Here is a 25,969-nt window from a genome sequence, read left to right as displayed (position 1 = left end):
AGGCCTGAGCCCCAAGCCGAGCAGAGTGTGGGGCTTCCCTGAGCCCTGGGGCTGTTCTGCACTGGCCCTCCTTGCCCTCGCTGGCCCTGCCGGCAAGCCACAGGGATGCTGCCCTGTCCTCTGGAACTTCCTGGGCCTCCTCGCTGCCCCAGGCGGGCAGGAAGCACCTTGCGGCCTCTGAGGTGTCTCCCCATCTGGCTGATGTGGTTAGATCGGCCAAGCCTTCTAACTCGGGCCAGGGGCTGAGCCAGCAGGAGCCTGTCAGCTGGAGGGGGCCAGAGCTGGGGTAGGAGAGACCTCAGTGGCCAGTCACTGAGCAAGGCAGGGGGCTGAAAGGGGGAGAGTGCCACCCCGCACGGCCCCATCACAGTGCTGACACACGCGTGCACACTTGCACATGCACACCAGACACAGGCCTATGCCAGTCCAGCCAGATGCACAGAGCCCAGGAGGGACGAGAGACCCAGCTGTCCAGAGCTGCGTGAGCCAGGCAAGGGGAGGCGCAGCCGTGCAGGGGGCTGTGCATGGTGGCCTGGCCAGCCTATCCTGCCCCCCAGCCCTCTCTTCTCCCCAAAGCCTCACCCCCCAGCCTGCAGCCCTCACCAGGTCAGTTTTGGCTACGGGAAGAATGGCCTCATTCAGGCCTCCTGCTCCCTGGCCCCGGCCACTTGCTGTCCCCTCCCGTCCAGGCAGAGGCCGAGGCCCCTGCCCATACCTCAGTGTAGGAGCTTGGAAGGGGACCTTGGTTTCCCCAGTGTGCTGCCCCTGGGGGCCCGCCAGGCCTACTGTGCTATCCTCCCCATAGCTAGCCTGCAGAGCTCAGTGCCCAGCCGAGGGGCCGCACCTGCAACCTGACGGATCTGACAGTGGCCCGTGCCCCTTGCCTCTTCTTACTGGGAGCCATGGGGCCAGAGGGCAGGCGCCCAGACCTTTCTGCTTGAGCACCGGGATTGAACAGATTATCCCACTTCCTCTGGCAGGCAGCCCAGGTCCCTGGGGCTTTGAGGGGTGGAGGAAAACCAAGGAGGCAGGGAGGCAAGCTCCCAGCCAAGGGGACCCAGGGGTCCAGAAAGGTATGTCACAGCAGTGGGAGTCACACAAAGTGGGCTCAAAGGAAGACCTAGGCCTGCAGAGGGGCAAGGCGCTGGGGACCAACTCTCGGAGGGAGGGTCTGTTATGCCTGGAAGTCCCCAGACGCAGCAGGCCTCTGGACAAATGGACGGGCCATGTCAGAGACCCAGCCCTGGGAGAGAAGGCACCAGGCCCTGAGGCAAGGGAGGGAACGCTGGGGTCATCGCCTGCAGGGTCACCTCCCCCCAGGGCAGGGAAAGGACAGCTGAGGCAGGGGCCCAGTGTGTGCAGAGACAGGCCTGTCCCCCAGCAGCCCAAGGGCTCTCCTCACTGCCCTCCAAAGGACACAGCCTTGAGTTAAGGAGGGAACAGTGGCCCCACAGACAGAAGGATGCTCTGTCTGGCCCCAGCCTGGCAGAGAGCACACTCTATCCCTCACCAGTGCAGGCCTAGGTCCTGCATCCCTCCCACCCACGCCCAAGCCACCAAGTTCATACCCATCTTACCCACAGGATGTAACCTTATTTGGAAAGGCCAAGATGAAAGCATCCTGGAGAGTCTGCCCAGTCCTGCCTCTGGGGACAGGTGTCCAGCAAGGGACTGGAGAGATGGAGCTGGAGGTGGGGGTTGGGTGGAGTGCCCATGACCCCAGGGTTGCCTGGGGCTCCAGTCACTGGGAGAGGCAGGAAGGCCTTTTCCCTGGAGCCTCTGGACAGAGTGAGGCCCCGCCCACAGCTTGTTGAGGGAAATTCCCCTTTCGGGAAGCCCTCACTTGAGGCATTTTGCCCCTGGACACGAACACAGGGGCTCCAGGGACACGTGGGGCCTTGTCTGACCCGCCCTGCAGACTAGACAGCCTGCAGGCTGTGCTGGGACCAGAGGCTGACCTGGAAGCGGTGGGGCACAAAGGGGCCCCAGGGGCCCGTCTCCTGCTTCACCGGACCTCTGAGAGGAGCCTCTGCACAGGGGAGGAGCAGCCTCTTCACGTGTAACCAGGGAGAGAGCACCATCCCACCTCTGTAGTGGGCTGGGTGGTGCTTGGTCTGCAGGGACTTCCTGCTCCCAAAGCCTGCCCCTCCCCGCCCCCAGGCTCTCCTCCCTCAGACCCTCCTTCCTCAGGCCCTCCTCCCTCAGCCCCTCCTCCTTCAGGCCCTCCTCCCCATGCTCTCCTCCCTCAGCCCCTCCTCCCTCACACACTCCTCCCTCAGGCCCTCCTCCAAATGCACTCCTCCGTCAGGCCATTCAGAACCCCTCTGAAGGCAGCAGACTCAGAAGGGGCTATAATTTAAAATACATTTATTTAGTGTCCATTTTGTTTCTGTTCTGTTACACAAAGCCGTTAAATAAATACATTCTCCAAGTCATTCGAGTACACACCTACTCGCTATACAGATGAGGTAGAGAAATAGATAGGCTCGCACGAGACTCCGCACAGAGATGACGGTTCTCGGGTGTGAATGCCCCTCTCCCCCCCGCCCCGCGTGGACCTGGCTGAACCCAGCCAGGAGTCCTCGCATGTGTATGTGTGTGTATATCTGTGTGTGTGTGTGTGTGTGCACGCGCGCGTGGCCGGCAGGGAGCAGGTGGCTGGGACCCACCTGGCCCTCAGCGCGGCTCCTCCCTGCGCCTGCTCCCCTTCCCAGGGAGGCTGAGCCCAGGGGGCCCCATGCCCTGCCACAGAGCACAGATTCTTCTAGAGGCTCTCCCTGCATGGAAGGGAAGCAGGCCAGTGAGAGGCTCTGTCAGGAGGAGTTGCTTCTTTGCTTAGCAAGATATTCTGATATATATTTATATATAAACACACCAGCCAGCAGACGTTTCCAGTCTGCCTTGTTTCAAAAAATACTTTCCTTTACATTTATGACATGGAGCTAAATGTGGTATCTGGTTACAACGAGGTCTTTCCTCCGACGCACTGCCTTCGCAGACCCAGAAGCAACTGAGCTGCAGTCTTGTCCTGGGGCTGTGGCTGGACCCACCTGCTCTGGCCCCGCCCACCCTGTCAGTACCTAGTTATTCACGGGTGTTCTTGGAACCACAGAATAGACTTTCCTATTTACACTATAAAAGAGGGACCAAGAGACCCATATTGACATAAATAGGTTTTCTTCGAAAAACACAGTCCCCAGGGTTCCTGGAGCCCATGGGACCCCAAGGAACCCCCTCACTCAGTAGTTCCTGTGTTTGCACTGCCACCCAGCTCTGGGCCTCTCCTGGAGCACAGCCACAGAGCCCCGAGGGACAGGCCTGGAGCCAGAGAACCCAGGAGCCTCGGCTGCTGCTCACACCAGTGTGGGAAGGACAGTCTCAGGCGGAGGAGGGACCCTGGGTGGAGGCCATGCCCCAGCTGAGCACTGACCGTGCCCACACACGCGGGGACACCTACTCACCCACGCGCAGGCACACACAATCGCAAATCCACACATTTGCGCACATACAACACACTCACACATGCGCATGCACACACACGCACGCACATGCACACACAACCGCAAACCCACACGTTTGCACGCACACACAACACACTCACCCACGTGCAGGCACACAGCCACACGCACCACACATGCACAGGTTCACACACAACATGTTTACCCATATGCATATACACAAAACTGCAAATGTACCCATTTGCACACACAACACACTCACACACACATGTACGCACAATCACACATGCACATGTTCACACACAACCACAAATCCACGTGTTCGTGCACATACAACACGCTCTCACACACACGCATGCACACACAACCACACGTGCACACGATCACATGCACAACACACTCACCCACGTGCATGCACACACAACCAGAAATCCACACGTTCATGCACCACAACACACTCATACACACATGCACACACAACCACACATGCACACATTCACACACACAACACACTCACCCACGCACATCCACAGACACAACCATAGTGCACATATTTGCACATACACAACATGCTCACACACATGCATGCACAACCACATACACACCACACATGCACACTTCAAACACACGTTCACACACGTGCATGCAGACACAATCATACACACCACACGTGCACATGTTCACACACACATGCACATACAACCATACATACACACATTTACATACAACACTCGCTCCCACGCACACGGACACACACCACACACGTACCACACATGCACATCTTCATGTACATACACAACACACTCTCACACACGCGTGAACACACATCCACACACGAACCACCCACATGTTCACACGCCCACACAAATGCACACACAACCACACACACACCACACGTGCACACATTTGCACACACACGCTCACCCATGTGCATGCACACACAACCACATATGCATCATACACGCACATGTTCTCACACAACACACGCATGCACACCAGCACATATGCACTCATGTGCTCACAGGCACACTCATGCACACACATAACATGTGTCACACACGAGCACACAACACACACACAGACATGCAGGTGCCTTCATGCACACGTACACTTCACATGCACGTGCGCATTCATGCACATATATACACTCGTGCCCACATGCACACACACTCAAACCAAACCAGATCAGTGTAATCCATCTGTTTTCCTTTCCTGCAAAGACAATAGCATGGCCAAGGAGAACAGCCTGCGGCTTGCCAAATCCTAGCCCCGGATTGTCACCATCCACTGCCTTCTCCTGCAGTAACACAAAGCAAGCTATGAAAGGATCCCTCCCAGGGGCTATCCTTTCCCCTCTGCTATGCCCACCTCTGCAGGGAGGGCAGACCATCCTTGGCCACCCGTGGCCTCCAAACCTACATAGGAAGGCCTGGAGTGCAGGGCTGAATGCCCGAAGTCGCCCAGAGCAGGGTCCGCCCAACTCCCAGGACAGTCTCACTAGGGGCAGCAAGCCTGGCTACAGACACCTGGCTCCCAGAAGCCCTGAAGGCAGTGGCCAGACACAACCTGCTTTACTACTTGAAAAACAACAACAGCAACATCCCTCTTGATTTAGTGGTTTCAAACAACAAAGCAGATCAGGCAAAGAGGTTAGCAGGGGACACCGAGGGGAGGGAGGAAAGGGGCCTTCCAGACCGGGCTCCGCCAGGAGTAGGGGGAGCTGCAGCCTGAGACAGGGCAGGGATGGACAAGTAATAATTATATATTAGTTAAATAAAAATAATTTAAAAGTCACCGCTATCACTCCCGAGAGAAGCGCTCCATGTAAGAAGGGACCGCAGGGAACCCCTCCGCCCCCGCACACCTGGGTGGCTGGGCTGTCTCTCTCCTAGTGGTTTGACTCTCTAAGCCAGTGCTGGAGCAGGACAGCCCACAGGCAGCTGCACAAGGACCCTGTGTGGTCACAAAGGTGCACCTGCTGCTCCTCCGAAGGAGCCCAGAGCAGGGAGGGTCTTCGCTCTGCAGGAACTGGCCTCTTAGGGATGGACAGAGTTTGGAAAGCATTGTACAATGCTCTCAGGTCAGTGGGAGGGGGCGGACAACGGGGATGCAGGGGCCAGACCAGGGCCACTCCCCACCTCTGGGTCTCTGGAGGGGGGACAAAGGGCAGAGACAGCCAAGTCAGCCAATGTCTGGGCTCCCGCCACCATGTGCCAAGTGTGCTGAGGGCTGCAGCCCATGGGCTCTGCCCCTGCAGTTGCAGACCCCTCACCCGGCACGCACAATCTCCACCCTGCAGCAGCTGGGCCCTGCCAGACCGGGGGCTCAGCCCCTGCAGGTGTAGACACCCCCGTGCTGCACACACAGCCTCTACGCTACAGCAGCCGGGCTGGGCCTGACGGGGGCTCAGCCCCTGCAAGTGCAGACCCCCAGTGCTGCACGCACAGCCTCTACCCTGCACCAGCCAGGCCGGGCCGGACCGGGAGCTCAGCCCTTGCAGGTGTAGACCTCCTCACGCTGTGTGCACTGCCTACACTCCACGTAGCAGCACCAGCGAACCTGGCACTGGCAGGGCCGTGTCACCACCCGACTCTGTGTATTGTGGCCACGCCCACAGCAGATGCTCTCACAGTTCTTCTCCCTGTGGCACCTGCGACCTGCGGTCCCCGGAGAGAAGCGGCTGGCCAGGCAGAAGCTGGGCGAGTCATCCAGGTGCACGAGCTCCGGCGTGCGGGGCAGCGGGTCGCTGCCGCCTGTCCCTGCCGCCCGGCCCCGAGGCGGAGAGATGGCACCGGCTTCACCGGTGGCTTCATTGGTGGTGCTGCCCACCTTGAGTGCCGTCTCGTACTTGTGTTTTAGGCGTTTGCCCACCTCGTGGAAGGGCGCCAGCTGCCGCCAGCATGTCCGCACGGTGCAGGAGCCCGATACTCCGTGGCACTTGCATGTGGTCTCCACCCCAGCCTTGATTACCTGGTGGGGGGGGAGGTGGGGAAGGGAGCTGGGCATGAGGGCCACACTGTGAAGCCAGGAACAGCCCCTGCAGATGACCAGCTCCCCTAGACCCAACCCCACCTGGGGGATCACCAGGCTCCCCAGCTCATGTGTCTGTCTGTCCCTCTCTCCTCCAAGCCACAGGTGGCCCAGGACAGAAGTCCTCCATCCTGTGCTATGACCTCCAGAGTGGAGGCCTCCTGTGCAGACAGTCCCTCCCTGCATCCAGGGCTGCCCTCTGCAGGTGGCTGAGCACGCCACCCCTGTCACCCTGATAGCAACACCGCCCCAGAACCTCCCAGTCTGGTGTCAGCAGCCTGCTTCCTGCAGAAGGGAGGACACATGAGTTAGCTTGCCCACCTGGTAGAACTGGCCACTAGATCCTCTGGGTTGGCCCCAGAGAGGAGGAGCAGCACCCCTACCTCCACATGTGCACACGCGTGTGCGCACACACACACACACGCACGCACGGCTGCCCGGAGGGGCCTCCTGCCTGACCACCCACACTGGGGTCTCTGGCAGCAGAGAGGGGAGGCCCTCCCCAGTGGGGCCTATCCTGAGACAGGCCAGAGCTCCCACGCTACTCCCAGGGAGGGCCGGTGGGCTTGAGGGGGATTAGGAACGTAGCTGCCCTCTGGCCAGGCAATACAAGAGTCACATTTAATGACACTTTGCTGAGAAACCCGGACAAATTTAATTAAAACGCTGCTTACCCAGGCCCCGCAGAGCTAATGGAGCACTTTCCATATCCTGACTTTTCATTAATAGTTTACAAAGGAGAGAACTCCAAAAAAAGAAGTAGCCTCGCCTTGGGGATTTAATCTGCTCCCACCCCTCTCCGGAGGGCAGAAGGAGGAACAAGGGCTCTGAAGAAAAAGGGGGAAATTGATTCTTTAATGAGTGCAGGACTCAGACCTCTGGTTTCTCAATAAAGAGAGGCTCAGACCCGGGCTGGCTCTAATTACCTCACCCCTCCCAGGCTAGGGCTTCACATCCCAGGGGCTGCCTGGTGAGCACGTGGAGCCTCAAGGCCAGGCTGTACGGGACTACGGGGATGGGCATTCTGTCCCCAGGCCTCCTCCGCTGCTGTGGACCCCTGGGGGCTGAGGGGCTATAGGGAGGGCAGAGGATCGTGGGAGCCAGGCACCCCCAGACCCAGCCTGCTGGCTGCTGGCTGGCTGCCCGCAGCCCCCAGAAGGGCCCAACCAGACCTTACAGCCCAACCCCCATCCCACGTAAGAACGCAGCTGCAGCTAGTCATCCCTGTAAGACCAGGAGCCTCCTGGTCACTTGAGAGCCCCCAGGCCGCAGTCCCGCGCCCCACACCCCCCTCCACACCCCTCCGCGCCCCACCCCGCTTGCCTTCACACCCACGAGGTTGTTGTGGAAGTCCACGCGGGCTCTCAGATCTTTGCTCGACCGCCGGCCCAGGAACTCCTTGACGAACTTGCTGCTGTACTTGAGGTTGTCCCCACAGCCCCCCCACTGCCAGGCCTCACGGTTCTCCAGGTCTGGGGCCTCGTCACAGGTGCAGCGCTCCATGCGGCCGGCGCTGCACGCCTTCGCCAGGGCGTGTGTCAGGCCCGCCGAGGAGATGGCATAGAGGAAGGCGGTCTCCTTGAAGCCTGGGGGGCGGGTGGGGATGCAGGGACCTTAGGGCCTGTGAGGCCACGGGAGCACCCCCACCTGACCCAGGTGTGGCCAAACCACGGCAGGTCAGCTGGAGCCCTGAACCCTGAGCACAAGCAGGGTGCATGGAAAGGGTCCTCGCTGGCGTTCACCTTGGCTGGGGGCGTACCTGCCTGGACTGCCTTGCACACCTGCAGGGAGGAGGCACTCCCGTGTGCCCCGGCCCAGAGTGGGGTGGAGAGAGGATTCAAAGCACGTGGAGACCTAGGCTCTACGCAGGGACCAGCGACCTCGTCCTTCTGGGTCTCCCACCCACCAGACTGGCTGCGGGCCTTGGAGAGCCCTGTCCTGCCTGCCCTGGGCCTCAGGTCCCCAGTTTTTAAATGAGGCCGTTGAGAAGCTCCAATCAAAATCCCAAGGACACAGGAGAAAGAAGGCTCTATCCTCAGGGCACCAGCTGGACCTCTGCCCCTCCTGCCCAGCCGCTGGGCATCAGTCACCGCCAAGTGGCAAGAGTCATCAAAGCTGCCAAAGCTGCCCAAAGGCCTCCTGCTGCCAGCAACTGGTCCCCGAGAAGGGGCTCGGCTAGAGGCGGGGTAGGAACCGGGCAGGGTAGGGTTAGGGGCTGGCCAGGTGGGAGGGGCAGGCCAGGTGGAGAAGGCTAGAGGGGGCGGTTTGGGGAAGGGGCGGGGCCAGGCGGGAGGGGCGGGGCAGGTGGAGGAGGCTGAAGGGGGCGGGGCGGGGAGGGGGGGGAGGAGGCTAGAGGGGGCGGGGCAGAGCGGGGCCAGGAGGAAGGGGCAGGGCAGGTGAAGGAGGCTAAAGGGGGCAGGGAGGGGGAGGCGGGGGGCGGGGGGGTGGGGGGGGGGCTAGGGGGGGGGGTGGTGGGGGAAAGGGGCATGGCCAGGCAGGAGGGGCGGGGCAGGAGGTGGACTCCGCACATCTGGAAGCAGGGCGGAGCAGGACAGAGGAGCCAGACCGGAGGAGCAGGGCAGAAGAGGTCCTAGCGGCAGGTACATGGGGTCAGGAGGAGGGAGGGATGGGTCAGGATGGAAGGGCGAATCAAGTGGAGGAGCAGCCGTTAGGGAGCGGGGCAGGAGGACAGTCAAGCCCCGCCATGTCCTCACCACACCCCCAGGTTCCCTGGGGCCAGCCAGAGGCACAGAGGCCCCGGGGACATCCTGCTACGGAGCGCCTTTCGCGCACTCACCCCGCTTGAGCAGGCTGGCCCGGTAGCGGCCCTCCAATGTGCAGTTCCAGCGCTCGAACCGGAACTGGTACTGGCACTCCAGCGCGCTCATGCTGACCGCCTCCACCAGCGTCTCAGCCACGCCTGGGTCTCTGCGGCACATGCGTCTCTGCTTGCGCTCCAGCTTCAGCCGGTCACACGCCTTGTAGTGTGCCTGGGCGGCGGCCTCAGGCTCCAGGGTCAGTGGGAGAATGGTCAGGGGCTCACTGCCTGTCAGCCTGGGCACAGAGAAGCTAGGGTGAGGGCCGCCACGCACACAAACACACACACACACACACACATACACACACACACAGGATGTGCTCCAAGGGCCAGGAGGGGTGCAGCAGCCCAGGCCACAAGGGAACCACATCCAACACACCCACCTGCTCTTCTGCCTGCTTACCCAGTTGGACTGTGCACGCTCCAGGACCCCCACCCTCTGCCGACCCCAGATGGGATGGCCCAGACCCATCACAGCCCTGAAGCCTCTTGGAGAGGGTCTCTGGCAGCCTGTTCAGAGGCCCCTGCAGGTCCCAGTGGGGCCTCCCGGAACTCCTGGGCCACTGAGCACCTCCCAGTGGAACCCAGGCCATCTCCTGGTTCTCCTGCAGCCCCACCTCTCTCCTGTGAGCCAGTCACATGCTCTCAGGCTCCTCCAAGCCCCGTTTCTTGTGCTTCATCCAGGGATGGACTGATCCTGACCTCCCATTGGTGCTCTGACCCACAGATCTCAGTGGTCCCCCGCAGGTGACACCACATCTGGGCTCCAGGCACACCCCTGCCCAGCCCCGGCCAGACCCTTAACCCTCAGGAGGGATGGGTGCCCAGCTACACCCTCCCCCAACATGAGCATCACAGGAAACAAGCCCCCCCATCCCAGCCAGCCAACCTGGAGCAGCCAGGGGTGCCAGGCATTCCCTGACACTTAACCCCACACGGTGCTCCATCCCTCCTCCTGCTGCACCTCTAAAGCCCCTCAGGGGCATGGTTGCCACTGGGCAGGCTCCCACAGGCTTTCTACAGCTCCCTCCAACCCCAGCCTGCAGCAGACCAGGGCCTGTGGCACACCACAGCAGCAACCCTGAAGGCCAGGCTCCCTGGGGACTTCCTGGGCTCCTGGCTTCCAAAGCCCCTCCATTCTGGGCTAGGCCTGCGGTTTGGAGTCAGGAGCAGGGAGGCAGGTGGGAGAGACACACACACCGTGAAGGGTGAAGCCACAAAGGCAGGCCTGAGGGCAGTGATGGACACAGAGGGAAAGGCCAATGTCTCCCACCCTCTTCACACTCAGATGCAGTGTGCACCCTGAGAAGACCCACCCCAGGCTTTGGCCCTGCTCCCCAGGGGTGCTCTGAGCCAATGTGGTACCAGTGAGCTCTGAGGGGTTGAGCAGAAAGCTGCAGGGGAGCGGGGTTCCAGCTGGCCCTGGAGACTAGAGTGTTGGTGAGAAGAACCCAAGATGGGTTCCTGCAGACCCTGCAGAACACATGGCTTGGAGGTCCAGCTGCTGCACCATGACCAGCATGGGTGTGGGCTGAAGGAGAAGCTCCAAAAGTCCCCAAGGCACAGGCAGGCCTCATGTGGGCAGCAAGGCCTTCGGGAAGAACGTGTCTGTGAGCTCAGAGCTAGGACACTGGGCTGGAAAGCAGCTGGTAAGGGAGGAGGCAGTGACCTGCACCCCCAGTTCCCATCCCAGGGTTTGGGCTTCATGCCCAAGGGCACAGGGATGCGGGAGGGGTCCACATCAGGCAGCATGGTAGGCCTTCAGGCCCACTGGAGCTCAGATAGCCTCAAAGACAGGGACAGCTGCCGAGCTGGGCCAGGGGCAGGCAGAGGCCTGAGGACCCGCAACAGAGGCTGGAAGAGCCACTCTCCCCACACAAAGGCAGCTCACATGGGCGAGACTCGTCCTCAGACAGGAATGTCAACAGCTGTGCTCAGACCACTGCCGCTGTGCATCGGCAGAGCCCTAGCCTACAAGCTGCCCGTCCCCCAGACTAACTCTCCGAGGTTAGCCCAGCCCTAGGCTGGCAGCAAGACAGTCCTGCAAGGCCCCCCCGGGGGCACCTGGGGCTGTGCTGGTTAAGGCAGGGTGGGTGTGGACAAGTGGAGGGGGTGACCCTGTGCCCCAACCGCACCCAACCGCATGGCCCGTGTCCATACCCCATGCCCAGGGACAGCCCGCATCCACACCGCAAGCCCAGGGACAGCCTGCGTCCATACCACACGCCTGGGTACAGCCCACGTCCACACCGCATGCCCAGGGACAGCCGGCATCCACACTGAGGCCAGCCTCTGCCCCAGGCCCCCCTCACTCCTGCGGTGTGCTCCACCAAGGGTACCCCCGGGCTACAGTGACAGAGGACAGAACCACATGGAGGTGGTGGTGGTAAGCAGGCAGACGGTACACAGGGTACGGGGAATGGGGTGGCGCCCAGGACCAAAACCCAAACATAGACGGGAGCCTACAGGAGTGTAGGGGAAGGAAAGAGATTCACAGAGCGCTCAGAGCAGGGTATGCTCTGTGAGGGAGGCTCCGGCAGTACACCTGACCTTCTCCAAGAGCAGGGGATTCAGGGAAATGCTGCAACTGGGATCCCAGACCCGGAGCCAACTTCCTTCCTGTGTGCGAGTGTGCATTTCCAAGGGGTGGTGCACCTGCCCATGGGGTACACACAGTGGCTTCCCGGAAGGGATTGCAAGCCTCCCCCCACCTCAGAAACACAACGTCAAGCCGGTGGGATTTTTCCCTCCTCATAGGAGTACAGATTGGGACTGTTGTGCGCACGGGAAGAGATATTCCCCCACGGCCAAAATTCTGGACTAAACGTTTCCAAAGCTCACCTACCAATGCTCTTTCTGGAATTACAGGCTACAGACAGATCTCTGGAACCCACAGAAACCCATGTCGCTTCCACAGTGCCCGCCGCTGGCCATTACATGAGATCCCCGGAGGCGGGAGCCTAGGGCCTGGCGAAACAGATGGGCCCTCTGTTCCGTGGAGTCCTTGCAGGGGCCAGAAAGTCCCAGCCGGCTGCCCCGGGGGCTTGTAGGCATGGGTCAGCCCTGGACCCAGGAAGCCTGAGGCAGAAGAGGCACCCTCCTGTTCCCAAGGCCTGTGAGCTTGCCACGGGTACGTAGGACCATGTGGCCTGTTCCAAACAGCAGCGCTTCGCATACAACCCCTTGGCCCCACATGTCAGACTGTGGCGGCCATTGTCTGACCGCGGGCCCACGTCTGGAGGCTGCACCTTCCAGCCCGGAGAACGCCCCTGCCCAGCTGCCCACCCCACACCAGCACACCTGACCCCATCCAAAACAGCTGCTTCCCCGCCCCGGCCATCTGGCCCAGGACGGGCGGGAAGACAGGCACACAGGTAGCATGCAGAGGAGCAGAGCCTGGGTAGGCCACCACAGACAACAGCCCCTCAGTGGGCGGGCAGCAGGACCCCCCCGTCCCCGCCCCATCCAGCTGCCCTTGGCCAGTGTGGGGCCATTCCCAGGATGGCATCCCAAGCAGGTCTAAGAGGCAGCCCAGCGGCTTGGGACAGGTATTATCAAAAGACCGGGTATTACACGTCGCTCATGAATGGCTGAATGCTGCATCAAGGACCAACGATGTACTCCAGGGGCGAGCGGGACAGAATGATAAAAAAGAGAAAAGATTAATAAATTTGGCTATATCAGAAGTAAAGAAAAACCAAAGACAGAGTGATGGAGGGGGAGCCGGGCAGCAGGGCTGGTAACGCAGCCCTCCCTCCAGTACCTGCGAACCTTCCTGCGAGCTCCGAGGACAGTGCTCGGATTCCTGCAGTGACTGCGCAGGCACAAACCTATCCAGACAGCCTGGGGTTCCCCTCACAGCGTGTCCCCATAAACGCAAGTTCCGTCCTGCACAACTTCCTTCTGCACGTGCCCCTTCTTCCACTGCACTTGGAAACCCGCATCTGCTCAAGTGATACAGCTGCCTTCTCCTCAACGACAGTACACCTGCACTCCGTCCATGGGAGCCAGCATCCGCATTCCAGGTGGGGCAGCACCCGGGGGGTCCTGGCTCCACACTGCCCTGCAATGTCACCACGGCCTCACAGCAGCTACTCTGGGCTTTGCCCTGGGCCAGTGGTTCACAACCTGCTGTGTGACTGGGGCCTGTCCTGAGGGCACAAGCTGGCTCTGCACTGGCTCAGAGGTCCTGACGCCCACCAAGGCCCATGCTGGCCGGGGGTCCCGGAGCCCACCCAAGGCTCACGCTCCCTAGAGGTCAAGGCTCATACCCACCACGGGTTTTCTGCAGAGTTACAGTGAGTCTATGGCAGTCCCTCCTACCACTCTCCCGGCTCTTCGGGCGGATTCCGCACCTGTGGTCCGCCTCATGCTGGTCAGTGCCAGATTCCAGGAGAGATGATGTGTCACCCACAGAAGTGAGACCAGTCGGATGGTGACTGGCCTTTGCACATGCGCTGCGCCCATGCCGTGATCACCTCCGATGGTCTTCAGATGTGCTGTGACCCGCCGTGTGGTCTTCTGAGACACAGAGCTGCTTTCGTCCTCTTCTGTCCCAGGCCGTCCTGCTTGCCTTCCTGCCACAGTGAGGGCCTTGTGAGCCACAATGCAGTGGTCCAACAGTGCCCCGTCCCTGGCCCTGCAGCGCCATCCAGTGAGCTTCTGGGCAGGCGGGCGCCATGTGGGACAGAAACATGGGCGTCAGTCCTGGGAGCAGGGACCCTGCCCCCTCCCTCACCCCCACTGCCCAAACTCACATCTCTGCCTCCCAGACCCAGCCCGAGGGAGACACGGACACCCTGCAGGTGGGCGAAACACCAGAGGCCAGAGCCGGGGAATGTGCCCTATTGTCATAGGACAGACCCACTCCCATCCTGCCTGAGGGATCACGTGGCATCACGTGGGTTCAGATTAGTGTGGCAGCGGGCATCCCTGTCTGACTCCTGGTCTTAAAAGGGAAGCTCTGGTCCATTCACCAACAAGACTGAGGTTGGCTGGCTATCTTCTGGGCCACCCCACAGCAGGTTAAAGGAGCCGCCTCTGCTTTCTGTTCGCTATGAGCTTTCCAAAACATACAAGCCGATGTCGAAGGTCATTAGATGGGGTCCCTGCCTCTACTGGCACGGGATTTTTCCACTTTAATCTGCTAAAACAAGGAATTCCACTCCCTTGTCTTCCCGAGGCCAGACACCCGCGTCCCTCAGCCGGGAGGGGCTTGGCCTTCCTCTGTGCAGCTAGCCATAACCCCAGAATGTCGTGTCTCGGCCTTTCGCATCTGTGTTTGTAATTTTCTCTTCCGTGCTCGTCCTGCCGGGGGTCAGTGCCTCAGAGAGAATTCGTTTGTTAAACCGCCTAGAAGACTGGTCAGATTAGAATCACATCTTCTTAACTTCTCGGTAGAACTCGGCATGAAGCCTGACCTTTTCTGGAAAAGATCTCCCTTCTGATCCGATTACTCTTCTTTCTTTTCTTTTTCCTTCTCTTTTCCAAGCAGCTTTATTGAGATATAATTCCCACGCCATAAAATCACCCATTTAAGGTCTACAGTTCAGGGGTTTGCCGTATATTCTCAGATATGTGCAAACATGGCCATGGCCGATTTTAGGGCATTTCATGGTCTCAAAATGACATGCACCCCTTAGCTCCTGGTCCCAGCCCCTGGCCAGCACTAATCCACTTTGTCTCTGAGGTCTGCCTGCCCTGCACATTCCACACCCAGGGAACAAGACGGAGTGTGGTCTTCTGTGACAGCGCCCTCATGCCGAGAACACCCTGTTTTCGGAGAGCACCCGTCTGCTGAATGTGGGTGCCTCACTCCCTTGTGCATCAGATGCTACCCCAGTGCATGGGCACACTGTGTGACGCTCAGCCATGCTCCAGGCCTGCCCTGAAGTCATCCACACACCTCTGTGCAGGCGCGTCTGCAGCTCCCATGGGCGATCGCCCCATCCAGCTCGTCAGGTCTGCCCATGAGGGGACCCCTTCGTCTCTAACGCAAGGGGGTTGTTTCCTCACTTCTGCGTCCTTCCTTCTGCTTTCTCTGGGTTTAGCTCCCTGCTCTTTGCCTCAATCTGTGACCTACAGTTGCTGAGGGCTTCCAGGCTCCTCTGCACTTCTCAATTATGCATTTCCTCAAATTCCTCAAATATACTCCTACGGCACCTGCCTCAAAATCAGATCACTGTGTGGAGCCTGGGTCACAGCCCAGGGGTCACCGTGCAGAGTCCGGGTCACAGCTCAGGTCACCATGCAGACCCGGGGTCAGAGCCCAGGGGTTACCATGCAGAGCCCAGGTCACAGCGCAGGGGTCACCGTGCAGAGCCCAGGTCACAGCCCAGGGGTCACAATGCAGAGCCCGGGTTACAGCTCAGGTCACTGTGCTGGTCGGGGTCAGAGCCCAGGTCACAGCCCAGGGGTTACCATGCAGAGTGTGGGTCACAGCTCAGGTTGCCGTGCAGACCTCAGGTCACCATGCAGAGCTCAGGTCACAGCCCAGGGGTCACCATGCAGAGCCCGGGTCACAGCTCAGGTCACTGCGCAGAGCCTAGGTCACAGCACAGGTCACCGTGCCAAGCTCAGGTCATCGTGCAGACCCTGGGGCATAGCGCAGGGGTCACCACGCAGAGCCCGAGTCACAGCTCAGGTCACCATGCAAAGCCCAGGTCATGGCTCAGGTTACCATGCAGACCCTGGGGCATGATTCAGGGGTCACCATGCAGCATGTTGGTCACAGTCAGGGGTCACCGTGCAGGCCCCGGGTCACAGCTCAGGTCACCGTGCAGAGTCCTGGTCATGGCTCAGGTCACCGTGCAGACCCCAGGTCATGGTCAGGTTGCCATGCAGTCCCCAGGTCATGGCTCAGGTCACCGTGCAGACCCTGGGGCACGGCTCAGGGGTCACTGTGCATTGTGTCGGTCACAGTCAGAGGTCATCGTGCAGAGCCCAGGTCATGGCTCAGGTCACCGTGCAGAGCCCGGGTCATGGTCAGGTCACCGTGCAGACCCCAGGTCATGGTCAGGTTGCCGTGCAGAGCCTGGGTCATGGTCAGGTCACCGTGTAGAGCCCAAGTCACAGACCAGGTGGTCGTGCAGAGCCTGGGTCATGGTCAGGTCACAGTCAGATCACCATGCAGATCCCAGGTCACAGTCAGGTCATCGTGCAGAGCCCAGGTCACAGCTCAGGTCACTGTGCAGAGCCCGGGTCATGGCTCAGGACACCGTGCAGAGCCTGGGTCATGGTCAGGTCACCGTGCAGACCCCAGGTCACAGTCAGGTTGCCGTGCAGAGCCCGGGTCATGGTCAGGTCACTGTGTAGAGCCCAGGTCATCGTGCAGAGTTTGGGTCACAGTCAGGTCACAGTGCAGAGCCTGGGTCATAGTCAGTTCACTGTGGAGACCCCGGTCACAGTCAGGTCACGTGCAGAGCCCAGGTCACAGACCAGGTGGCCATGCAGGGCCTGGATCATGGCGCATCTTTCTGCATCTTTTCTCTAGCTTTGCTCTCTGCCTTACAGTCCACTGAGTTGGTGTGTTGTGTCTCCATCCTCCTGCATTCTCTATGCTGATGTCTTGTCTGTGTCTCCTGGACCCAGTGATCAGACCTACAACCCCACGGCAACCCAGATGCACTCAGCCACACAGCGGGGGTGTGTCCTCCACTGTCTGCTGGGCCTGCCTGCTCTGTTTCTGTCCCTCCTGTCCTGCCTCATGTTGGGTTGTTTCTTGCTATCCCATCTCTGCCCCACAGTCTGAAGTTGCATGTTTCCGCATCCTCCATGGCTGCCTCACAGGAACGCGTCTGGGAGGCATCCCCTAGCAGGTCCCCAGCCAGCCACGCTGTAGCCCGTGGCCAGGCAGCCCCATCCTGAGAGATCATCTGTGTGTGTTTGCCCAGCCTCTGCTCTTACAGTGCTTTGTTTCAGGCGTCTCACCAGTCTGGTTCTGGATGTTCTGGTATGATTTCTGCGTTTTCTGCTCGGGGCTCCTCAGGGCCTCCCAAATCCTGTAGGTGCCGCTGATCAATTATGAGAATTGCAGAAAATGCTCAGCTCGGCCATTGTCTTCAGATGGGAGCCCTGTCCATGCGTCCCCAAGTCCGGCCTCTAGCCTCCGTGGAGGCGTGGAGGCACCCCACGGGCCACGCTTGGGGTAACCTCGCTTGTGCTCTTCAGCTATTTCTAATCTGCTTTCAAATGGACCAACAACTCACTCATTGCCCGCAGTTCCACTCAGTTTTTCCAAACCTGCTGGGTCAGTTTTGCGGTCTCTTACTCCTTGCAGAAATTGCAGGCTTATCTCAACTCCAGAAAGAACAGCACAGCAAGAACCTGCATTTGGCCTGTGACACTCAGCTCACCTCTGAGGAGACCCCACCCCGGTCTCCCCGGGAGTGAAAAGAACCCAGGCAGGAGAGGCACAGCCACGTCGAGGAGCCCGTGTCCCTCTGTGGGCCAGGCCAGAGACCGCCATGCGTGGCAGCCTGGGGATGGAGATGTCCTTGTCCTCAGGCCCAGACGGCCTAGGCCCCAGAGCTCTTGCTCCTTCCCACTCTGCAGCAGGGACAGATTCCAGCAGCCCTTCCTCCTGCCAACAGACCCGGCTACCCCAAGGGCCATCCTGCCCACAAAGCCAGCTCCCTGGGCTGGGTGGAGGGAGTAGAGGCCAGAGTTCCAGAAGCCACAGCACCCTGCCAAGGAAACCTCAGCCCCACCAGACGGCATTTAATTTCTGTGTGAATCTAATTCAAAACAAATTCCAGTGCAGAGAAACTGGTTGTGAGATTAACCCTCCATCCTCCTGAGTGCTAGCCGATCTCCTCACCAAGCATGCAGGATGCGGAGCTGCAGACACCACCAGAGGCTGGGCCCTCCCTGTGGGCTCCACAGTCAGCGGGGGCCCAGACACACCGAGGAGGAAGCAGGGACCACGGGCCACGGCGAGCAAGGTGGGAGGGCGGCCCAGTGGCAACGACAGGCCAAACAACCCTGTGTCTGTGACAGCTGTCACCTCCGTCAGCTGGGAGAGCCCGGGGCCCCGACATTCCAGGGTACCCCCTCCCTGCTCCCTCATGGACGGGCTGTGTCCATGCAGCTGTAGCAAACCTCCAGATTGAGTGTTTCTGGGGAGCTCCTGGCTCAGGCTGGGCCGGCTCGGGGGTCAGCCGGCAGACACAGGACTCAGCCACACCCAGCAAAATCCAACGCACAAGGCCTGATGTCTGCGAGTCCAACCCCAGGCCCAGCAAACTCCCAGACCCCAGATCCAGCAAACCTCCTGGGACCCCAGGGCCAGCAAACACCCTGGGATCCCAGGCCCTGGAGGCTGCTGGCCAATAGGCCTCTTTCTGAAGCAGGGGGTGGGATGCCGTGGGCACCCAGGGGAGCTGAATGGGACCCCAGATTCACGGACAGTGAGGGGAGAAGACGGGGAGCTGTGGCCTCACAGAGGAACAGGAGCAGTGGACTGCATGGCCCCAGGTCTCACCGACAGCACAGGTCCCTGCGAGTTGTCACAGGGAGGGACAGGCAGGATGTGGGGCAGGCGGGAGCTGGAGAAGCCACCAGGAGTGTCACCCCATGACCACCTCCCGCACACCCAGCTTGGACAGGGATCCCAGGACAGACAATGGGACAGCCCAGATGGACGTCCCGCCCCGGGGTGGCCTGGGGCGGCTGCAGCGACTCCCTCTGTCCAGGAGGAAGCTGGCTCTGACGTGCTCTGATCTGGGAGCCCCCGGCGGCCTCTCGTCCTGGGCCAGACCACTTCCCTGGCTGCGTCTACCTCAGGTATCGCTAAGAAAAACAAACGCAGCTTGAGGCTTGCCGTTTTCCATTCCCTCGTCCGGCTGCTGGTCCCGAGGAGCCGGGCCTGCCAGCTGGGCAGCCGGGTTTCCTCCTGTGGCCAGGGGCGCCAGGCCAGCCAGGAACCTCGCTGGGAGGGGCAGGGGAGGACGGTGGGCCAGGCCCATGGGTCACGGAGCTGGGCGGCCAGCACGCCACCCAGGTCGGCGCTGCCGTCCCGGGCAGGCCCCTGCCCAGCCCACCTGCCTCCCACCCAGCCCACGGTGTTCCTTCCTGGGGGGCCCCTGCCCAGCCCACCTGCCCCCCGCCTAGCCTGCAATGTTCTTTCCTGGGGGACCCCTGCCGAGCCCACCTGCCCCCCCACCCAGCCCACCCTGGGAGGCCCCTACAGGAAGACACTGCTGTTCACACCCAGCTGGGGCCACAGGCCCCTACCTCCTGCACCCATACCAGATGTGCCCCAAGCCCTCCACCCATATCCCTGCCCTGGGAGCTCCAGAGGGGTCCTCTACCCCTCAACACACGCCCTCAAAACCCCCGTCTGACAGGCCAGACGGCAGGGTGGGGCGGGTGCAGCTGGGCAAGTAAGGGCCTGGGGTGAGGAGGGGGCTAGCCAGCTTGGCAAAGGAGCCAGCAGACCCCACACAGGGCTCCCGAGTCCAGAGTGAGGGAGCAGAGGAACAACAGGATCCCCCATGGGCCTTAGACACACCAGCCCAGGGCAGCTTGGAGGAGAGCTCTGGGCTCACTGGAGGTAGACGGCAGGTAGGCCACAGCTGGCTTTCTGGAGGAGGGGTCAGCTGGGACCAACCCTGGACCGGGGGGAGGCTGACAGCCCACCAGAGGCATGCTGGCAACCATGGGTCCAGCCTCGCCCACGTACCAGACAACCAGGCCTCCCAGAAACCCAGCCATCCTGCTGAGCCAGGCAGGGCCCTACAAGGGCACCCACACTGCCCACTGGGACAATGCACAAAGGGAGCCCATGCCCTCCAGGATTAAGTGGGCCTGATGCTGGCCCTGCTGACAGGTGTCATGTTTCTGCAGCCAGGAAAACCAAGCCAGGCCCCTTATCGGCTCATCTCAGTCCCACGGGAGGAATCGCGTGCGTGCATTCTTTTCCAGGAGAAAAGCTACCCACACACTTCTCCTTTTGTCCTCTACATGGGCGGGGCGGGGGGCGCCTGGGGCAGTCAGCAAGTGGCGCCCTGGGCCAGGGCCACCCTGGGAGCCCAGACAGGGTCCTGCCGGTGCTCTGAGCTCTGGAGTTGGGTCCCAGCCACAGTGGCAAGGACTGGGGCGAGATTAGGCCAGCTGTCCCCCCGTCCAGACAGCTGCCGGCTGTGGTAGGACATCTGCTCCCACAGCTGAGGGGGGCCAGGTGGCCGTGGCTTCCTCCTCACCTCAGGCTCTCCATGAAGCCTCAGGAGGCCTCCAGCCCAGGGGCCTGGTCTAGGCTGCAGCCGAGCACCTGCTCCTACTTGCTTCTGTGCTGGTGGGGGGCGGGGCACAGGCCAGGAGGACAGGGAGGAGGGACAGTCTCTACCAAGCAGAGAGAGGGGGCATGTCTCCATCCTTGCCCACCTGCTCCCTCCACCCGCCTCCCCACGTCTGTCAGGGCCCGGGGTCCAGGCCTCTCCATGCTCTCCCTCCCCACCTCACATTCCCCCTTGCACCACTCTGAGGGCTCCCCACAGGGCCACTCTCCCTGCTGGCCACCCAGCTGCCCTGAACACTGCAGAGAAGGAGAAGGCCCTCGCCTGGACCTGCACTCCCCCTCAGCTCCTGCTGCAGGCCCACACTCCCCCAGAGCCCCAGGAGCTCTTCATAGCGTCCCCAGCAAACACTGGACCTGAGGCCTCACAGGGCTGCTCCCAGCAGCACGTGTATGCTGAGAACAGCATCTGCCCAGACTGCTAAGGCTCCCTCAGCTCACTGTTCCACCACCCACCAGGGGGTCCCTGGGGACACCTTCCCCTCTGCTGGTGCCTCCCCAGCCCCACTGCAAGAGTCTGACCTCCCTCACTGGGAGCCTGAGCCCCCAGCCCCCCACAGGCCAACCATGCCCAGGCTGCCTCCTCCAGCCCTGGAGCCCCTCCCCGCTTCTCCTCCAGGGACCAGTGGGCTCCCCTCCTCTCCGGGCCACACAGGACGTGCAGCCAGGCCCCAGGCTTATACAGCGGGCTCCCCACACCCCGGAACTGACCCCACATGCACAGCCACCCCCATCAGACAGCAGTGCCTGAGGGCAGGGCCAGGGACGCCTCCTGTGCAAGTGCCCTAGAGCCCCTGACCAGGCCTCCAGACCGGGCCCCAGCAAAAAGACAGCCTCCTGCTCCACACAGTCATGCTGAGGCCCAAGTCGGAGGATGATGCACTGGGAAGGCTCACACGAGTCGCCTGTGCTCGCAGCCCTGGGAGACACACTTCCGGCTTGAGGCTCAGCCTGTCCGCTGTCCGAGAATAGATCCACATAAATAAAGAGCTCTTACAAATCAGCACAAAGACCCACAACCCAGCCAAAAGCTGGGCCCAGAAATGGAGCAGAGATTTCTGCAGAGAAGAGCTACAGATGAACATGTCGCCAGTCAGCAGGGAAGGGCAAACCCATCAGGGAAGGGCACGGTGAGATGCCACCCCACGCCCACAGAACAGCTAGAATAAAAAGCAAAACCAAACCCAAAGCCAGAGACAACGAGAGCTGACGGCTTTGTAGAGAAACTGGACCGCTGCTGCAGGGCTGGTGGGCATGCACGACGGCAGCCAAACTGTGTCCTGGGTTCTTGGAAACAGAGACAGTCACCACCGGACCCGGAATTCCACCTCTCAGGATCAACACACAGGAAAGTGTGTCCACCAATGCTCATGGCAGCATGACAAGGACCTGACGGTGGGACTCAGCCAGGCATCCGTCAACAGAGGCCCGGAAGAAAGAGATGGTTTTGCGCCCACACAGTCGGACATCACCCAGGCACAAAGGGAAAGGCACACGGGCGCACGCTACGACATGGACGGGTGCTGGCTGACATGAGCCAGCCACGAAGGCCACAGGCTGTAGGACTCCGCTTATGCACCATGTCCAGAACCGGCAAACCCACAGAGACAGAAAGTGGCTTAGCGGTTGCCGGGGGCAGGGTGGGGGCAGGATGTGAGGTTTCTGGGGTGATGGAACACTCTGGAATGAGATAGTGGTGCTGGCCACACCCCTTGCAGACGGACCAGAAACCACAACTGCATTCCCTAACAGGGTGCACTGACGGGATAGGAGTTCTGTTTCAATCACAGACAGAACGGGGGCCTGGAGCACCAGAGCTGCCTTTCAGACTGACTCCGAGTGCGCCCCCAACCCCACACTGATGTCTGGCCTGGCTGGGGGGTCCCCCCGTGGCCACGCCTGCTGCAGCCTCCTCCAGACAGACCTCTTCCCCAAGCCAGCCTGCAAAGTTTCCCATAGAAGGTGGGGTGCTGGGACCAATACCAAGAAAGGGTCTCAGGGCTCATGATAGCCTTTCCTAGTTCTTGGGCGGTGACTGATGTTGGAAGACTGAGGCCTCTGCCCCCCCATCCCCACCCCCTGCCGGCAGCCCCTGGAGGCAAGTGTAGCGGCTTGGGTGCCTCTGCTGGGGCTGGCTTGGCACAAGTGGGATCTCTAAGCAAAGGGACCTGTGGGACCCACTCTGCGGGACCCAGCCTCTGGCTCCATGCTTGGGCAAGTTGCAGGGCGCCTCTCCCTGGGTTCAGGGACCCCCTTCCTGAGCAGACATTCAGCCTCCACAAACACCCCTCCCTCCCTTGGCTGCTTTTGCTCCCCTCTAATACCAGAGGCAGGGCCGGGTGCAGGCCAAGCTTTCAGCCCACCCAGGTCCATAGGGCATGGGGAGGTGGGGGCCTGAGTCTGTTTCCCAAACTCGCCAGACCTCGGGCCAGCCCCTTGCTGCAGGGAGCCAGGCAACCCCTCCTTCCAGGAGGGCATCAGGCCAAGCTGTCTAGGCCCCTGGAGAACCAGATGGAAACGCCACCTGCTAATCACACCGCCAAGAAGCAGGGCCAGGCCCTGGAGGAAGAGGGAAGAGCCCCTTCCCCGTGGCCAGGCAGCGGCCTGGAGGGTCTTGCCTAGTGGCCAGAGGCTGAGAGGGCAACAGGAGCAGGGCGGCTTGAGTTGCAGCCTCTGTGAGGGGGCAGGGAGGGCTCCCACCGCCCACGTGACACTGCCCCCCCCAAGCCCAGGCCAGCCTCTCTCGGTTTCTGGGTTGTAACAGGAGCTGCTCGGCCTGCTGGGGAGCCTCCGTGCCAGGCAGAGCTTTCGGAGAGGGGGAAGGGAGAAGAAGGGACTGACTCCCAGGTCCCAGCTCCTTCCTCCTGCTCCTTCTGCACTCCAGGTTGGGAGGGAAGCCCCCAGTCCCAGCCCTGCCCTGCCCTGCCCACCTTGGGCCATCTCCTTCCCCCAGCCCTCCAGCTCCTGCCACTTTGCTAGGCCAGGAGGAAGGGCCCCAGACCAGAAGGGCTGGACCTCCACACATAGACCGGTTCCGAGCACATCTTGTCCCCTCCTCTATTTCTGGGTCTGGTTCCACCTTGGGGATCCCCTCCCGAGGCGTTTGCTGGGTAAGGACCCCTCCAGCACCGGGTTCCTGCCCTTCACCCGGCCAGCTGGCACCAGGCCGGCCCCTGCTCCAGGATCTCTGTCCATCACACGGATCCCAGCTCCCCTGCCTGGTGCCGGCAGTGGACTGGTCCCTGGGGCAGCAGGTCTGCCTCCTGTGCTCTGCACAGGACAGCCTTTGGGGCCAAAGTGCTGGGCCAGAGAGCTGGCCAGAGAGGTCCCAGGAGCACCAAGCCCTCCCTGCATTCCCCTGCACGCCCACTAGTTGCAGGACAGACCTGGACGACTTCCCCAGAGGGGCAAAGCCCCTCTGCTGCCTGAGGTGAGGGTGGGGGTGGGGTGTTAGCAACCAAGGAGCCAGGACCCATGACCTCTACCTCCCCTCTGTGGGCTGGCAGCAGGCAGACCCATAGAGCAGACAAGCCAGGGTGTGTCTGAGGCCTGGTGAGCAGACCCGAGGCTGGGCCGGCAGAGCAGGAAGGCACAGCTGGCTGACAGGCTGCCGTGACTCACCGTGGACCTGCGGCCAGACGGCCATCCTCTGACCCTCCCTCTGCCCGCGAGGGCGAGGCGAAGCCTGCACAGATGGCGTACAGGGGTGTGCCAGCCTTAGAACAGCCCAGGCCCCAGGCAGGGCTGGGCCCACAGCCGGAGCCAGGAGAGGGCAGCCGGGTGGGGTCTCCAGGGGAAGGAGACACGGAGCTGACCCTGGAAGACGACCCAGGAGAAAGGAACAGAAGGAGAAAGGGGGGAAAGAAAAACACAAAGGGAAAGTTTCCCATGAAAATATTTTATTTTCTTTGAGAACAGGATACACCTGCAGGGCTCCTCGCCCAGTGGCCTCTCCCCGCCCTGGCGGTGGCATATTTCTGGACCAACGGGGCCCTCTGCCGGCCAGCCGCTGCGCGACGGCGCCGGGGCCAGGGGCGAGGGAACAGGTGACGGGCAGAGGGCCGCGGCCAGGAGCGGCCCCGGGGAGCCCAGGGCAAGGGCCAGGGCTCAGGGCTGGGCCTCGGCTCCCCGGGGCGGCGCCTGGGCGGCGGGAGCGGAGGCTGAGGGGCCTAGAGGGCTGTCCGCGCCGAGCCAGCCCGGACTTCGGGGTGCCCATCAGCGTGACACAGCCAGAGAGGGTCTCCCAAGGGCTCTGGGCTGGACATCCCAGATCTAGGAGACAGGGACGAGGAAGGCCAGAAAAGAACGGCGGGGAGCGACGCGCCGAAACACGCAAACTGCTACTACAGAGAGCGGAGAGCGCGCGGGGCAGCTACCCCTGAGACCGCGGGGGACCGCGTTCACAGCCCCCGCCGGGCCCTGTGCTCTAGGCCTGGTCCCACAGAAGCGCTCCCGCGGGCCGGGGCCAGAGCGGGCATAAGAAGCAAAGCTCAAGAAAAATAAATTCCTCCAGCTTGGGTCCCCCCCCCCTTTGGGGCTCAGTGCAAGGAACATCTGGATTTTGTACGTATTTTTTTGTTGTTGTTAAATTAACTTCTCGAGGAGAGAAAGGAGGGGTAAGCTGCAAGGGTGGGTAGGGGCGGGGGGAGGCTCCAGCCGTTCCCCCAGAACTCGGCGGCCTAACAGAGCTCCCGGACCAGACTTGGTCCCCGAGCTCCAGGGAGCTCCGCTCACGGGCGCGTCGCGGCGACGACGACTCCGGGGTCACGGAGGACCACGGCCCCGTGCCAGCCCGTCGGGGACGCCGGTCCCTTTCCCCACGCAGCGCCGCGAGGACACTGACCCGTGGACGGAGCGACACGCATGCCGCCAACAGCGCCCGGCACCCCGCTGCCCGCGCACCTGGGCCGCCCGCCCCGCGTCCCATCTCCGCGCCGCCCGCCCGCCCGCCCGCCCGCCGGGCCGCCGAGGCACCTACCCGAAGTAGGCGGCCGAGGGGCGCAGCGCGGCGAGCAGCAGCGTCAGCGCGAAGGCCGCGGCCAGCCAGCGCGCCAGCAGGGGCCCATCCAGCATCTTGCCGCGCCTCGGCGGCTGACCATCGCGCTCTCGGCCCCGCGCAGGGTGCCCCGCGGCCGCCGCCCTCTTATAGCGCCCGGAGCCCCGGGCCGGGGGCGGGGCGCCGGCCAGCTGGGCCCGGCCCGCCCGCGCCCAAGGAGGGGTCACGCCGGCGCCGGGGGCGGGCCGAAACCCGAGCCGAGCGCGCCGCCTGGCCGCGCCGCCGCCCGGCCCTTCGGGTGTCGGGGCGCGCCCCGCGCCTGGAGGCGGGGCGCGTTGGGGGCGGGAGGAGTGGGGAGTAGGGGGAGCAGGGAC

General features: G+C 61.9%; 1 protein-coding gene across 1 annotated transcript; it reads right to left on the bottom strand.

The window, feature by feature from the left end:
• Positions 1–5,876: 5,876 nt before the first annotated feature.
• On the bottom strand, positions 5,877–25,756 carry LOC111139428 (Wnt family member 9A). Its single transcript, XM_022491680.1, has 4 exons — positions 25,578–25,756; positions 9,286–9,542; positions 7,812–8,074; positions 5,877–6,428 (listed from the first exon to the last, which is right to left on the bottom strand). Exons 1-4 carry the CDS (start codon positions 25,670–25,672, stop codon positions 5,946–5,948), a joined length of 1,098 nt encoding a protein of 365 aa, XP_022347388.1. The 5' UTR covers positions 25,673–25,756; the 3' UTR covers positions 5,877–5,945.
• Between the last annotated feature and the right edge of the window lie 213 nt (positions 25,757–25,969).

The sequence above is a fragment of the Enhydra lutris genome, unplaced genomic scaffold, assembly GCF_002288905.1.
Source record: "Enhydra lutris kenyoni isolate GAN:26980312 unplaced genomic scaffold, ASM228890v2 scaffoldscaffold106, whole genome shotgun sequence".
Lineage (NCBI taxonomy): Eukaryota > Metazoa > Chordata > Mammalia > Carnivora > Mustelidae > Enhydra > Enhydra lutris.
This window is presented reverse-complemented; position numbering and strand designations above follow the sequence as displayed.